We start from the raw sequence: 16,229 nt of genomic DNA, 5'->3' as shown, positions 1-16,229 counted from the left end.
AAGTGTTTAGTTTATATTTTAATAAAATCTCATGATGCAGTAAGATGTGGGGCTATGGCTCATTAATACCATCTAAATATTCTGTGTATTTTTACTGGTTATGTTGAATAAAGTGGAAAACTTAACAGTGAAAGCAAGCAATCGGGTTCATAGCATTCATATAAAAAAAAGTGTTTTGTTTTTTTTATCTATAAGTTGGATAGCAAAAAATATGGGAGGTTTGTGGAAATGATCAATTACAATAAGTGCTCAGTGATTTTGAGCATGTCCAGTGATTTCAGCCTGGTAGAGGTCATATATTAAAACAATGTGTCGTTTGTAAGGACTGCAGACTCATCACAGATCTGTAAATCAAATGACGAGACTCTTAGAAACGCCTGAAACTTACAAGCCAATATGTCTCAGCCCGAGTTTATGTTCTTGAAATGATCATCAAATATATTACTCCATTTTCTCCGCAGAGGTCGGCTATTTCTTTTAAAATTCAGTCTGTGTCGTCCAATCCCAACTAATGCATCAAACCAATAAATCTGAAATATGAAAACCAGACTCCTCCTTTCTTTACGACTCTTATTTTAATCAATCAACTCATTATGGATGTGGTGCCATGCCATTTGTTATTCCTCAGCTGTAGCTGCTATTTTAAATACAGTAATTGTGTAAGTGTTACTAATACATTCTACTCAAATGTCTCACAGAGAAAGTTTGCAGTGACAGAATCATCCATCCATCCACTTTGTTAACCACTTACCCAATGCGAGGGGGCTCAAGCCATTAAGAGAGAGGTCGGGTAAATTCTGGGTACGTGGTCAGTCTATAATAGAGTTAACAAATGCACAGGGACACAGAAACATACGCACTCACAGTCACGACAACTTCAGAATAAAGAATGAACATGCTCTGAGAAAACTGATGGAGGCAGCAGAAGAACATGAAATATCGACACAAAGACAGCCACAGTCAACAAGCAGCTTTGGACGTCTGTCAGGCGACCTCCTAAACACTACAGTCTGCAGTCAGCATGGCAGTGCAAAGTGAAAAATAATAAGACCTCACCATCTGCCGTTCAAAACAATGATTACGTAGCCCTAAATTCTGCTGTGAAGCATAAAAAACACTTTAAGGTATAATATTCGATAAACCTCTCAAACTAAAACTAGTTAGGACTGGATAAGCAGGTTCAGTAAGGTTAATTCACTAGATACACACATCACAGCAGACAGTTTTTATTTTTCAAACTAGACTTGACAAGAATATTGTTAAATGAGAACAACTATTCCCATTCCCATGTGAAACTACTCTTAGCTTGAGCTATTCAATCTTCAGATCTCTATCTATGAATTTAAACGGGCAGATTTGTGTTTGCAGGTCCTCAGTCTTCAGTGCTTGTGTTGAAGGCGGCTAGGCTTCTTTCTGGTCTGCGAGGATGTTTCACGTTTCTTTCAAGTGGCGGGTTCAGCTAATCGCATGTACCTGGTATTTAACCCTGGGAAGCTGTCATCTTGGAGGTAGTCCTGAGGGTTGTTTGCCAACTTAAAGTAAAGACTACACAATGTCCGGTGTGCAATACAATGAGGAGTTCTTGTACATATAAAAGACCAAACATCCACCCCAGAGATGCAAAGAAGAAACACCTCATCAGAATAAGAGCCAGTGGTACGTCTGCACTTAAAGGAGAGGGGACGCTCTTGTGAGAATCCGAATGTTCCCAAAGACAGATGGTTTGAGAAAGGAGTAAAGGACATCAACAGCCAAAGTGAAAGATCATCACTGAAGAGAACTGGTGTCCTGCAACGCCAGCAATCAGCCACCTATAATGCAATCCAGAGATCCCAAGTGTTTCAACCTCTGTAATCCTTCTTTGTGTGTCCCTCTTTCGCCTCTTTTCCCTCCCCTCATTGCATTCATAAGTGGTCACGGCAGACGGCTGCCCCTCCACGATTCTGGCGCTACTGGAGATTACTTCCTGTTGAAAAAAGGAGGTTATTTTTCCTTTCCACTGTTGCAAAGTCTTTATTCATAAGGGGTCCTCTGATTGTTGGAGTGTTCTCCCTATTATTGTAGGGTCTTTAATCTAAACTATAAAGGACATTGAGGCAACTGTTGTTGGGATCTGCCCCTACAAAGGGTTAAAGATTGTTTGACCTCTACCTGTCAAATCAGACTGCTATAGTGCAATGTGGGGAGCAGAATTACTTAATAAGTGACATAATAGCTTATTTGGAGTGCCAGTAGATCTTTCTCTGAGTAGACTGATCAGTCACCTATAAAAGCAGCAGCTGACCTGTGCTGCTGCTTTCTGTGGATTAAGTCAGTCGAATTAAAGGTTGCAAGATGTTTTGCAAAAACATCTGTTGTGCCCACTAAGGTCTCTCTCCCTGAGAAATACAGCAACTGGACATTAGCTAGCAGAGAACTTTTTTGCGACAAACTGTGCAGAAACTATGTTTGCTGTTATTTAGTAAGCAACTTTGAAAAGTTGCATTTCAAATTTCCTGCCACTTGAAAAAAAGACTACTCTGTTTAAGTTGACTCCTCTCTTCTTCCGTACAGCGACTGCACCTTTTATTTACATCTGCACCATGAACACATCACAAATATATATTTGGAAAAAAAAAGCATCCCAAATGCAGCTATGGTTTAAATTTGGAAATCATTGGTAATTTTCAGAAATTATCTAAGAAACCACTGACTTTTAGGTTAAGGTCACTGGGACTTTTAACGGATGGACCCAAGATATCAATTGGAAAATGCTACGTCACATTGTCCAATTATCACCTTCAAACTTCAGCCACATGAACTCATTCAATACTATTATACATAAACCTATCAGATTTAAGTGCTCATTAATTGCACCTGGGACTCATCAGTTTTAGTACTGAAGAAGCTTCTTGGATGAGAGGTAAAAGGTCTTCATGAATGGTAAATGGTAAATGGCCTGTATTTATATAGCGCCTTACTAGTCCCTAAGGACCCCAAAGCGCTTTACATATCCAGTCATCCACCCATTCACACACACACATTCACACACTGGTGATGGCAAGCTACATTGTAGCCACAGCCACCCTGGGGCGCACTGACAGAGGCGATGAACCTAAATGAACCTTCATGAACCTAAAAAGATGTGGAGGTAACTTCAAGTCAAGCACTTAAGACAAAACTGGCAGATATCTTTTATAAACGACATGCAGCTATTTTAACACGTATAAATATTTGATGGTAAAGTAGTACACTGTGCTGATTATCTGCAAAGAATCAATAGTCAGCATAGATATAGCAGTGAGTGTTATCCAGAGCAGACAAATTAAACAGTGTGTGTGCAGTAAAGCTTATATGTGCAGAGTGTCACAGACCGTCTGACCAGACAGCCTATTGGATTTACAGATTATCCCATTAGACTGGACGATGGTGGCCCTTCAGTACAAACACTATGCTAATCAATCATGGCCCCGAGCAGCACAAGTCAAAGCCAAATGCTTTCTGCATCAAAAGTTGAACCCACAATGATACACATAAAGGACTGTTTATTTCATCAGATTAATGTTTCTTCCATTTCAGAAATTAATTTTAAATCACGTGGATTACAAGTGCACCTGTTCATAAGCCACACTTTCCCCCTCTTTCTTTTCCTAAAAGTTTAACAATGGAGAGAGAGAAAAAAAGTTACCTGCAAAACAAAAATAAGATGTGAAAACTGGTTTTAAATACTGCAGGTGGCACAGAGGTGTCTTCAGTTATCAGATCATTCAAATGTCACACACACACACACACACACACACTAAACATTAGCAAGTATGACATACTGTTTAATTGGGTTATAATGAGAGTCAATTTGCACAGTCAACCCATGAAGAGTATCTCATCTTACACTGCCATTGTTAAAAACACAAACAGCAGGAAAACACTTCACAACAGAATATAATTACACACACTTTTGATACACTGGGAGCATACGCGTATCCACACATGGGACCTCCCTCACACAAGTGGAAACCACCATATAGAATTAGCCAATTCACTCAAATGTACCATTTGAGTGAATCACATCTCGCAGCACAAGCTTGCGCTACAAGATGTTAGGGTTTTTTTACAACATTATTTCACGATTCTTGTGCCAGTCTGTAAACAGTGAACTGTGTTAGGCGATGTTATATATTCTGTGGCATGTGCTGCTATTTGTACATTCATAGCACCCCCTGCATGCAAGGGTGACATGGAAAGATGAATTCAAAGGAGTTTCAGTAGGACACACGAGAACAAAACGGTAGCATCAAAATTTAGGAGAAAGACGTGAATCTCATTGCACCCATTGACAAAAAAACAAAAACAAAATAAAAATCCAGTCCTCCAGATGTGACTTTTTGAGTATACAAGATCTACAGCAACACAGAAATATCCAGACCTCCAGGAGTGCAAACTGTGTTGATGAACCCAACAGTAACAAAATAAATTCTGAACTGAAATTGGACCACCTCTTAAAAACACAAAAAACACCAAAAAAAAAAAAACTATCACATTAAATGCAAATGGCTTGGGATGTGGCACAAATACCTAAAACTTTACACCACTGTATCTGAGGATTTATATGGTTGTTATAAGACACTATGCCCCTAATGCTGAAGGACTGGTTCATCTTCAGAAGGCTGGATGCTTTAAACACTTGCAGGAACACAGTGAGACGGACCGTCTGATACCTCAACAGGGTGGATAGTAAACTAATGTCGATAGCAAACAAAAAGCTTTATTTTTTATTTTTAAATTCAGTAATTGTATCATTTTTTGGCCAAACTCATCTGTCATGCTTCAAACAAATCAAAATCACTTGCTTTAAATTCCCAGCAGGGGGCCTCAGTTCTTCTCTTAATCTATAATTTGACCAAGCGTTAACTTCTTAGTAAAAACAAGGCAGGTGTAGTTGCAGTTCTATGTCATACTCATTTCCGCCACAACTTGTTGAAATCACACTAAAGACGCTAATACAGTAGTGAGCAAGCTGGCGGTTTGAATAGAGTTTAAAGTCAAGCTTTGTCTAAAAACATAAGACAAGCCATTAAATACTAAAATGAGTAAAACTGTGTGTTTGGCAAAAACATGTCTATGGTTAGGAAATTTGGCTCAATTGTATAATTGCAGGAAAACATCAGGTGGCATTGACTGGCTGAAGAAGAAAAATGCCAAAACCAGCAGTCTGAACGACAACTTGCATTGCAACACTTTCTCCAGTGACAACAATGCCGTCACTAATGTAGTCCATCGTTCTTGTGACATCTCCTCTATAAACAGCATAAACATGTCTATGGATGGACACGTGCCGCTATTTTAGATCGCACCTTTCATTTTCAGTTCTTCTAATCTACCCCTAAGTTTGGGGTTGGAGGGTTATTGTTCCTGACTTGAGTGCAAGTGAAAACACACCAAGAAAACCTCTGCTCTCTACGAAATCTCCATCTCAAGCGTAGATCTGTCCAGAACCACCTGTATGGGCATTTTCTCCAGTGAGGCGCTCCTGGCTTGACGGCCTGTTTGTGTCACTGGATTTAATGACACTCGTGTAGTCTTGAATTCCCACTTCTAAGTTTTTGGCCCGCAGGGCAGCAGTGTGCAGTTTATCCAGAAATTCGGGCATACCTAGACAGGTTTTAAGAGGGAGAACATTCTCAAAATCAGGCTGGAAAAGGCATAACATGATGGAACACTCTCTCTGAAAACTAAATTTTACATTTTAGATTGCTACATTTCTGTCCAGACTTCTACAAAATGTAGTATTATTCATATATATTATTCAATTAAATATGAATACATGTGGTTAAATATGATGTAAAATATGGTCAAAATCTTGCCTTATGTCCGTTAGTTATGGTGTTGATTAACAACATCATGACAAATTGCACTGCCACAGTGTAGTCAACTTTTTAAATATTGTTTTAAACCGTGTTTGCCTCCAAACTTGTTAGAGCATCCCCCACCCCGTCTGCTCCTTCCACTGAGACTTTTAAAACTAGACTGAAAACTTATATTTATTCACTGGAATTTGAGTCAGTTTCCTTTATTCCATTCCTTTATCCTCTTTCTGTTTTGTGCTTTGTACAGCTCTTTGATCAACATTAGTCATTTTGAAATATTCTTTTTTGAATAAATTTCAGTTAATCCTTACGTGATTAGCGTATGACTTTTTCAGTACTCACCGCTCGACACCATCCAGCTCACACAATAGCGGGGGAAGACGGTCTGAGGGTCATCACTGTAGGTCAGCAGATAATCAAATCCATTCTGTGAGGAGATAAGAAAAACTATGCTGAGCAACTTCAAAAAAAGGACACAGTTGTTTAAAATTAAATAATCTGTGCAGCATGACATTCATCACTAACCTCATCAAAGGACTTGTGTGGGCGAATGACCATCTTTGACTGGTATGAATGAACTCTCACATATTCCTGTGTCTCTGGTACTCTGGGATGCTGTACGGCTCTGCACAGCCAGATTATCAATGCACAAGATAAGATACAGCATTTAGTCTGATTATATAAATACACCCCAAAATAAACAAATTAACAAACATCTCTTTAAGTCTGACCTGGAGACCAAGATCATCAGGTTGTTGTTGAAATCAACATCATAGCGGCGCACATATACATAGTCCCTCGAATACATGGGATACTGTGAAGGACATCAAACAAGATCAAATAACAACTGAGTGTGCGAAATGCAACCTAACCTTACTTGGTTGGCAGTTGCTCTTGATCAAAAGGTAAATTAAGGTTATTCATACTTTGACTGATAACAAAAAAAGTGTCACGGGTGAATGCAGGGTAGGCTGAACAAATAGCAATCTACAAACTCACAGGAAAGTGTGTAGCCCAATGCACAACTTCAGAGCCAGTATTGGCATGTCGGTCCACCACTTCAAGCTTGATAACGAGAGAATCCCACTTCTTCCTGTACTCTATGTCCAACTGGGGGGAAGGGAAAGGCAGAGTGTTATTGCTGTTAAAGCATTCCTGTGATGTGTAATGCGATTCCAAAAAAAATAAAATCCCATAACCCCGAAAAACCCACTCCAATTAATATTAATCTATAACCCAACTTGATGTGTCGATTTTAAAAGGTTGTCTGAGTAAACAGTGGTTCAGAAGGTCAGACTTCAAGAGTAAAGAGATTGCTGCACACCTAAATCCCCAATAATGGATTAGGAGTGTAGCCTAATCGTACGTCCTAATCATTTCCTCATGTATGTCAGCACTGAAATAGAATAGGTGATCAGCTTCACGCAGTTTCCTCAACGACTTAAACTTTTGAGGTAGTCAAAATTGCACATAATTAGACTGAACTTAAATATACCTGTACATTGAAGAATTGTCTTGGTGTGACATCATCATAAGAGCCCAATACTGCAAATAAAAGATAACAAATCAGACCAGCTCAAAGTACCTTCAATTAACTGCTTAAAATGCAAGAAAAATCTGCAGAATCCTTTAGAGCTACAAATATTTCTCCCTCTATGACAAAACTGGACAAATATGTGAGACCCTGTTAAACATGTGTGTGACTAGCTGACCTCGATATTCGTAGAGGTGACTGTTGGGAATAGGTCGCTTCCACACTCTGAAGTCCTTCTTTTCCACCACAATTTCCCAGCCAGATTCCTGTTGCCCAGTTGCAGTCTCCGAAGACACACTTAGTCGTTTTGCTGCCTCCAGCGCCTGCAGCTCCAGTCCACACCTTCACAAAGATGCAAATAACAAGCTTCGATTACTTACAGGTTATATTCAGGTCATAATGAAATGCTTAACTGTACATACAAATGTAAGAACAAATTTAACTGCACTGTTTACTCAAATTTTGAATCAAGACAGGAATATCAATGCTGCTTTGTTGAGAGTGTCAACAGAGTAAGAGGCATGTTTACATCTATTCCTTTTTTTTTTGCAAAAATATATGCCTTTATAAAATGTTGTCCCACCTCTGAATTTCCTCATCTTGGATTTTCTCATTCTCCCACATGAAGACACCAGCCAGGGCAGCCACAAATTTCCCAGTAGGGGCGTGCTTGCTCTGTAATCTGCGCCATATGTTGCCAACCAGGGTCCACTTGGTGCGCTCCGAGTACAGGTTGGAGTAAAGCTCTCCAACCTGGCATGCACGCCGGAGTCTCTGGCCGGTCACAAAGCCGCAATGGTCCGCAAATATGGACAGCAAACCCTTCCTCTTGGGACCAGAGGCCGCGGAGTCGCTAGCACCCACACCTGCCCTCTGCAGCCAGGACAGCAGCAGGCCCACGTTCCTGCCTAGCAACGGGAGCCTCTCAAGCTTTCCCCTTCCCTCCTCGACAGTGCGTCGAAATGACCAGCTGCTCTGAAGCCTCACTGTATTTATACCGATCTCACAGATCGGACGGCGGGGCACCGAGTGAAACATGACAGCTGTGTCCGTGACACAAGTTCACAAAGACAACGTGAATTCCAGAAGTAGCAGAGTGCAGCAGCAAGGGTTAGCTAGCAAACTTTGTTTCCAAAGCTAATGCGCTGCGAGCTACCACCGCGCATTCCCTCTCTACCTACGCAGATAATGATGCACAACTATAGAAAGAAAAATTCATAACTTACTCTAGTAGTGCCACTAGCTGCGGAGTTGTCTGCAAACACGCGACATGTAACGTTAGCCTTAGCTAACCTTATCTCTCTTCACTAGCTTCTAAATTAGCGGAAGTTACCAGCACAAACTAAAATGCACAGAAACCCCCCCCGCTCCTGCCTCTGAATATAATATCTAATAACTCCACTGTAAACTGAACTGTTATATTGTAGCTATCTGTCCTGAAACAGCCTCACGTTTTCACTCAATACATTTGACCTCCTCTTCCTACTCTCTACCTTATGCACGCGCTTTTTAAGCCCGCCCACAATTCGCTATACGCCCTGTGATTGGATGTTTCTTGCTTAATGTCACTTCTTATTGGACAGGGCCACACTCCGTTTGATTTTGAGTCGTTTAATCACCAGCATGTCTGGTTGTCCAGCTTCGTGTGTCTTACTAAAGCCCATCCACCTCAGTTGCAGCGCTTAAGCGATGATCTGGGTTAAAGGTGAAGAGAAGGTAAACTGCAGCTGGAGTCCAGGATAAGTGTTTACGGAAAGTAAAAATCATGCATAATAGAAAGGGGAATGCTGGTACTTCGTGCCATGGAGCGTCTGAAGAAGAGGAAGTCAAGTCGCCCTCCAGCGGCACAAAAGTCGTAGTAAGAGTGGTGACTCTAACCATGACCATAAATTACGCGCAAAACGCTATCGGAGCGGTGATACTTGATTGCTAAAATATGGTCCGTGGCCACATGGAGGTCCTGGAGATGCTTCAAGTGAGGAGTAAAGTCATTTTAACTTCAAACAGGGGAGTCAGATAAATCGAGGAACGTACTCCTCGTCATTAACTTTTAATAAATGTACACATTAATTTGCAAAAGTCTTAAGACACCCATCATTTCTTTATATTATGCTAGGAAAAAAATTGAATAGGTGAAAGAAATTAAAAATAATGTGCAGTCATACATGAAAATACAATATAGAAAGGGAAAAAAGTTTAATTCTAACGAGCTTGAAAGTCAATATTTGATACAACCACTTTTATTCTTTCTTTGCTTTTGTTTGCTATGTTGTCTGTTATCTACAGACACAGAAATGGTTCATCCTTTCAGTTAGATATTTTGAATGATTTCTAAGTGGCCTAAAATACAAACAAACTGTTAAGTATGGAAGCCCGTTTCCGCCACTAAAAAAAAAAAAAGTATCCATAACTCGAAATTTCGAGCTGTCTTTCTCGAAATTTTGACTTATTAGTAGTTCTAAAATGTTGACTTACTTTTCTCAAAATTTTGAGTTAATAACTCGAAATTTCGAGTTAGCGCTGCCAATCAGTAATCTAAGTGAATGATGTAATTTCCTTGTTATGTAGTTCTAAAAAGCTTGATAATATATTAAGTAATTCAAAGTATTCAGAATACGTTACTCTCATTGCGTAATGTAATGGAAAACATTACAAAATACATTTTGGGGCATGTATTATGTAATCTGTAGTGGAATACATTTTGAAAGTAACCTTCCCAACACTGCACAAAGCAGAAGATGAAGCATTGCCAAATATGTTTCCAAACAACTTCCTTCCAAGCCAAATACTAGAAAATGTGATGGAGCATAGCTTCCCTTTGGCTTCACCTGCACAAGTGCCAAGGTAGGTCTCCCTGACAGAATTTATCTTGTAAGGCAAAGGGGGGCCTAGCAAAAAAAGTTTAGGAACCCCTGTGCTAATGCATCCTGTTGTGTTCAATGTGTTCTACACATGTTCAACAGCCACCAAAATCTAACACTACTGCAAGGCATTTTAACATTTTCTGCATTCAATGCTCTGTCTAAAGGGTTGAAGTTCAAATGTAAAGTTCAAATTCAAAGATACGCTGCAGATACTCACCAAACATTGAGCTGAAATATCAAGCCATCAGTGCTCAGAGCCGTTGTACATGTCCACTCAATCGCTCACTTTGGCCCCAAGAAGCACAGACCCCAGGGTCTCAAACACCGTTGCTAGAATACATGCCTGACGCAAAGTGAGTCCACGGCTGTGCCAAATGAGTTAGTAACATCATTGGCAAAGAGGGAAAAGGCTAAGATGAAGGCAATGATGAAGCCAACAAGGAATAAATGTCTGACAAAATAGGTTTTTATATAAATTGTTTCAAAACAGCAGCTAGTAAAATAAAGAGGTACAGAGATGTAAATAAATAATTAGCTTTATTTTTAGGCCCATTTGTCTTTTTGTGGGATTCAGCAGTGCAAACTTCTGGAAGTTAGTTGCTGATTGTTAGTTGTTGTAGGTGAAACCTGCTGGGGGTAATAGGCTGGCCAAAGGAGGAGATAGAAGCCACTGACATAGGTAAGCTCCTTACCATGCATGGAGGGTTTCACCCCAAGTCCAGCACCCTGAGGCTGTACGCTAAGCGGAAGGAAGGGGGCCGGGGACTGGTGAGTGTCGGCACCACAGTCCAGGATGAGACAAGGAACATCCAAGAATACATTGGGAAGATGGCCCCAACTGACCGAGTGCTCAGTGAATACCTCAGGCAGCAGAAACCCAAGAAAGAGGAGGGAGACGAGGAACCATCATGGAAGGACAGGGCCCTGCACGGTATGTACCACCGGCAGATAGAGGAGGTGGCTGATATCCAGAAATCCTACCAGTGGCTGGACAAAGCTGGACTGAAAGACAGCACAGAGGCACTAATCATGGCAGCACAAGAACAAGCTCTGAGTACAAGATCCATAGAGGCTGGGGTCTATCACACCAGGCAAGACCCCAGGTGCAGGCTGTGTAAAGATGCCCCAGAGACAATCCAGCACATAACAGCAGGGTGCAAGATGCTAGCAGGCAAGGCATACATGGAACGCCATAACCAAGTGGCCGGCATAGTGTACAGGAACATCTGTGCCGAGTACAACCTGGAAGTCCCGAGGTCAAAATGGGAGATGCCCCCAAGGGTGGTGGAGAATGACCGAGCTAAGATCCTGTGGGACTTCCAGATACAGACGGACAAAATGGTGGTGGCTAACCAACCGGACATAGTGGTGGTAGACAAACAGAAGAAGACGGCCGTAGTGATCGATGTAGCGGTTCTGAATGACAGCAATATCAGGAAGAAGGAACACGAGAAGCTGGAGAAATACCAAGGGCTCAGAGAAGAGCTCGAGAGGATGTGGAGGGTGAAGGTAACAGTGGTCCCCGTGGTAATCGGAGCACTAGGTGCGGTGACTCCCAAGCTAGGCGAGTGGCTCCAGCAGATCCCGGGAACAACATCGGAGATCTCTGTCCAGAAGAGCGCAGTCCTGGGAACAGCTAAGATACTGCGCAGGACCCTCAAGCTCCCAGGCCTCTGGTAGAGGACCCGAGCTTGAAGGATAAACCGCCCGCAGGGGTGTGCTGGGTGTTTTATATATATGACAGTTGTTTATTGCAGGTACCGTCAACTTAAGTTCACGTTATTTTTCTGGACGAACTATTTCTCAGGCAAACTGCAAAAGAAATTTCCCTCGTAACTTCCCGGTACTGGTAATTTTTCTTATACGGATGAGGCCTTGTTTCTGTACCATTATTTAATTCCAGAGGTTTTTAAGATTGTTTGTTTTTTTTCACTTTTTGACTAAAAGCCTATATGACATTTTTTTATTTCACCATTCATTAACTGCAAGGTTTAAATATGTTAAAATTTTCTTCAAACAAACAGTATTTTTAAAGTTGTTGATGTCTGAGCCAATTGTCCTCTTTTTTGGAAATCAAAATATGATCACCCTAGGAGACGCACAAAGAGAAGGTTGGTTGTTGACTAGGGGTGGGTTTTTATAATCGATTCATGGATTAAAATCGATTCATTAAAATCCTGAATCGATTTTTTAATATAAATTTATTTTGCCCAAAATGCCAGAATCTCAGGTGACATCTCACAAAATTTCAAGAACCACCAAACAGTTAAGACAGTAAATGAGAGCAGGAACACGGATTCTGCACATATACTTAAACACACAGCGCGACCCGCGGATCAGAATCAGTTAGATGTCACCTTTCTCACGGTCGGGGCTGAAAGCCGACAGCTCGCTGATTCTGATCTGTCGGCGGGTCCGCGCTTTGTGTTCACGCCCTTTATGAGCCGATTCTAAAGCTGTTAGTTTGATCTCTCTCCAAACAATATTGACCGAACCAGCAGCAAAAGAAGATCCAAACGCCTCACATAAACATCGTCATGAATTCACTCTGACTTTTACTGTTTTGCTTCCACCGCGATGCACAGCTCTCTCTCTCTCTCTCTCTGTACTTCAAGAACAGTTTCCCTTTCTTCATTATTTGCTTGCTTGTTACGCACAAGTCTACTGTTGCTTACAGCGCTGTTGGCCGCTGTTTTTTTCCCTTTTACATTCTTCCGAAAAGAAAACCTCATTTCTGCTGTTCAATACTGAACAAATTTAAACTTTTTAAAATTATTCAAAATGCAAAACGCTTAGCCGTGTCTCTAATAAAACCGCTGTAACGTCAGAGGTGATGTTCATATGTTGATTAATGGTTTTCTTTCGTTTTTGATGTACTGCAGAATATTTTTACAAAATCCCAGGCCAGGAAAATCACCTTCATGTTTTTCTGTGTTTTATCTTCAGCTACTTTGACACAAAAGCATCTGCTGACTGTCAAAATTTCCCAGATTTAAATTGAATCGAATCGAATTAAATCGAATCGTGGATCGAATCGATTCGGGACCTTGTGAATCGGAATTGAATCGATTCTAGAAATCAGTGACGATACCCAGCCCTATTGTTGACATAGGACATTTTGTGTTGCAGTACCAGTGATGCCAGCAGAGGGAGTATTGAGGCTGTGCTAGAAGGGAACATCACGTAACATCATGTAAGACTGTAGAAGAAGAGTAGATGGTTTGTTGTTTTTGTTTTTTTTTTCAAACATTTTTTTTTCCAAACTTTATTTGAAATTATAAAACGAACAGTCAGTCATTCCAGTTCAGTTTGTACAGTAGACATACAGGGCAAATAAGAGTAACAATATACAGTACAATGAAATAAGAAGGATAAATAAATAAAGGGGGAAAAAAAGGGGGAATGTGACAGACTTCATAACAACTTTGTACTTGAAAGTTGTGACAGCTCATTCGTTAAACATTTCTGAATGAATTTCAATCAATGATAAACTTTTTTTATTGGAAGTTAATTTAAGAGAGTTTAAGTAATATTCAATTTCAATCAAAAACAAATTAAATGATGGGGTTGAGTTTTGAAATTTACATTTATGTATATGGAATTTCCCTAATAAGATATAAAGATTGACAATGGCACTTTTTTTTCCTTTAGTTTCAAAATAAGTGATAATGTTCTTCCCTTCAATTTTGATTTCGTATGTTGTTTTGCACAGTATATAATTTTCAAGCTCTCTCCAAAATGTAGCACTATGTGAACAGCCATAAAACAAATGAGTAACACTTTCAAGTTGAGTTTTACAGAAGAAGAGTAGCTGTACAAAGCTGTGCCTGTAACGTGTGACACAAGGTTCAATAAAAAGGAAGTGACTATATTCCTCATGTGTGAAGCTACAAAAATAACTATAATTAGGATATGTTTCAATGAACAGGTAAAAAAACAAAACTTGTATATGTGGATGGAGTTTTCGATAGTTTTCCCAATTTGTCTTCTCGTTATAATCTCGCTATTACCCATTTGTTTCGCTATTTTCAAATTCGACATTTTGTTGCCAAGTGTTTCCCAAATTTACCCTCTTTACCTCCAGAACAGCAGTGGGAAACTACGTTATCATTTATTCCTCATCACAGAGGAACCATTTCGAAACTCTATGATGCTATTCTATCTTTTAGTAACCACTCTAATGTTAAGCTTAAGTGTACATGGGAAAGGGAACTAGGAATTCGAATACATGAGGAGTCTTGGGAACAGGCTATAGCGAGGATACGATCTTCCACCTCCTGTGCTCGTCTTGGACTTATTCAATTTAAGGTCATACACAGGGTGCATTTCTCTAAGTCTAGACTTCCTGAATTGTATCCAGAAGTGGAAAATAAATGTGATAAATGCCATCGTTCTCCTTGTCACCTTAGCCACATGTTTTTTCTGTGTCCTGAGCTACAAGGTTTCTGGACAGGGTATTTTGCTATTATGTCAACTGTTCTTGGGGTAACTCTTCATCCTTGTCCTCTGATTGCTGTATTTGGGATTCCTGTTCGCTCACTTACACTTGATTCCACACAAAAGGATATTATAGCCTTCACATCCCTATTAGCGAGACGTCTAATATTGTTGCATTGGAAGTCTGTTAAGTATCCTACTATTTCCCGGTGGCTTAAAGATGTCATGTTTTTTTTTTTTAACTTGAAAAAAGTAAATATATGTTGAGAGGTTGCACAGCCAAATTTTTTCACAAGTGGCAACCCTTTATCTCTTATTTTGGTAGTCTAGAGGAATTGCCTGTTTAAATGTACTTCTGTTACTGTTATATTCCTCTAACATGTTTGATGGTTGTGTTGATCTGGGGGGGGGGTCTTTGTTTTAGAATGCGTTTTTTGTTCTTTTTTAGTTGGTTTTTATATACTTTATATATATATATATATATATATATAAGTATATTTACTTAGGAAAATGAAGAAAGGTTAATTGTATTTCGGTAGCTGCAAGTACTGTTGTTTTCTTTTTTCAATAAAAATATTTTCAAAAAAAGAAAAAAAAACATGTATCACTCCAAATATAAATGGACCTAACGGTATGTAAAATACGAATTGGTAGAACAGTAATGGCCATTACGGCCACTGTATTCAGGATGCTAGGGTAACATGGCAACTTCTACAAACCTCTGCCTCATGGTATATACCATGGCGGGCCCATTTCTCAAGCTCTTTTTAAATAACCATAACTCCATTGTGCTAAAGACAAAATTAGAAGGGTTTCAGAAAAAAGCCAAGACAAGCTTTACAGAAATATTCAATATATTATGGTTGCACAAGACATTCACAAGGTACTGCAGAAACTGCGCCATCAAGTGGACACAGAGCAGAGCACAAATTAGTCAAATTACAAAACAGCAGATTTTAAAGTAAACATACATCTTTGTATCACTGGAAAAAAATCATATGACTTCATTTGTGATGCAACTGCTTTGAATTGTTTTATTGATATGATTTAATTTAGTGTCTAGGCAGAAGTGAGGCAGTCGATCAGAGAGCTGAATTTCCCCTTATTTATATCAAATAGATAAAATATACCAATAAAAATATCACAATGGTAAATAAATGCAAGGCATACTATCAGCATGGAAATGAGAAACTACCTGTGCACGTCTGTGTTTTTAAACATTTTGTGAGCTAAAGTATGTTTCCAGTTTAGTTAGACATCTATAACTTCACCATGTCTAAACAGTACATTTATCAGGTCTGCTATCATCTGCTTCTGGATCTTTTAGGACCACAGATCATTCATTCTTCTCCTAAAACTGCTAAAATGATTGTTTACAAATTGACCAACTTAACTGGACCTAGGGTTTTTTGATTCACCTAACTGTGGTGAGACAAGTTAAATCTATAATGGAACCTCTTTATGCACTGATAATAAAAAATCTCTTATAAAAAATGATACCAGTCACAGTAAATTCTGGCCCATTAAAGGATACAGTAAGCATTGCTTTGT

The 16,229-nt window shown here is 39.7% G+C and overlaps 1 protein-coding gene across 2 annotated transcripts; it reads right to left on the bottom strand.

The window, feature by feature from the left end:
- Window positions 1–3,509: 3,509 nt before the first annotated feature.
- On the bottom strand, window positions 3,510–8,915 carry stard7 (StAR related lipid transfer domain containing 7). 2 transcript variants are annotated; one of them, XM_082538264.1, is made up of 9 exons: window positions 8,604–8,915; window positions 7,961–8,420; window positions 7,556–7,719; window positions 7,339–7,388; window positions 6,843–6,953; window positions 6,575–6,657; window positions 6,369–6,468; window positions 6,186–6,270; window positions 3,510–5,628 (listed from the first exon to the last, which is right to left on the bottom strand). In XM_082538264.1, exons 2-9 carry the CDS (start codon window positions 8,413–8,415, stop codon window positions 5,450–5,452), a joined length of 1,227 nt encoding a protein of 408 aa, XP_082394390.1. In that variant the 5' UTR covers window positions 8,416–8,420; window positions 8,604–8,915; the 3' UTR covers window positions 3,510–5,449. The 2 variants fall into 2 exon arrangements, with proteins under 2 accessions (XP_082394390.1, XP_082394389.1); XM_082538263.1 differs by having other exon boundaries at window positions 7,961–8,915.
- Window positions 8,916–16,229: the final 7,314 nt, after the last annotated feature.

Source organism: Aulonocara stuartgranti, assembly GCF_965226115.1.
Source record: "Aulonocara stuartgranti genome assembly, chromosome: 7".
NCBI lineage: Eukaryota > Metazoa > Chordata > Actinopteri > Cichliformes > Cichlidae > Aulonocara > Aulonocara stuartgranti.
The sequence above is the reverse complement of the archived record's forward strand: the minus strand, read 5'-3'. Positions and strand labels throughout refer to the sequence as shown.

Excerpts from the sequence above, each read along its gene's own strand:
- stard7 (XM_082538263.1), bottom strand. The coding sequence starts at position 8,415 with ATGTTTCACTCGGTGCCCCGCCGTCCGATCTGTGAGATCGGTATAAAT. Across the intron at positions 7,389-7,555 it reads TCACCTCTACGAATATCGAG|TATTGGGCTCTTATGATGAT; the intron begins GTCAGCTAGTCA and ends TTTTATTTGCAG. Across the intron at positions 6,658-6,842 it reads ATTGGGCTACACACTTTCCT|TATCCCATGTATTCGAGGGA; the intron begins GTGAGTTTGTAG and ends TGTCCTTCACAG.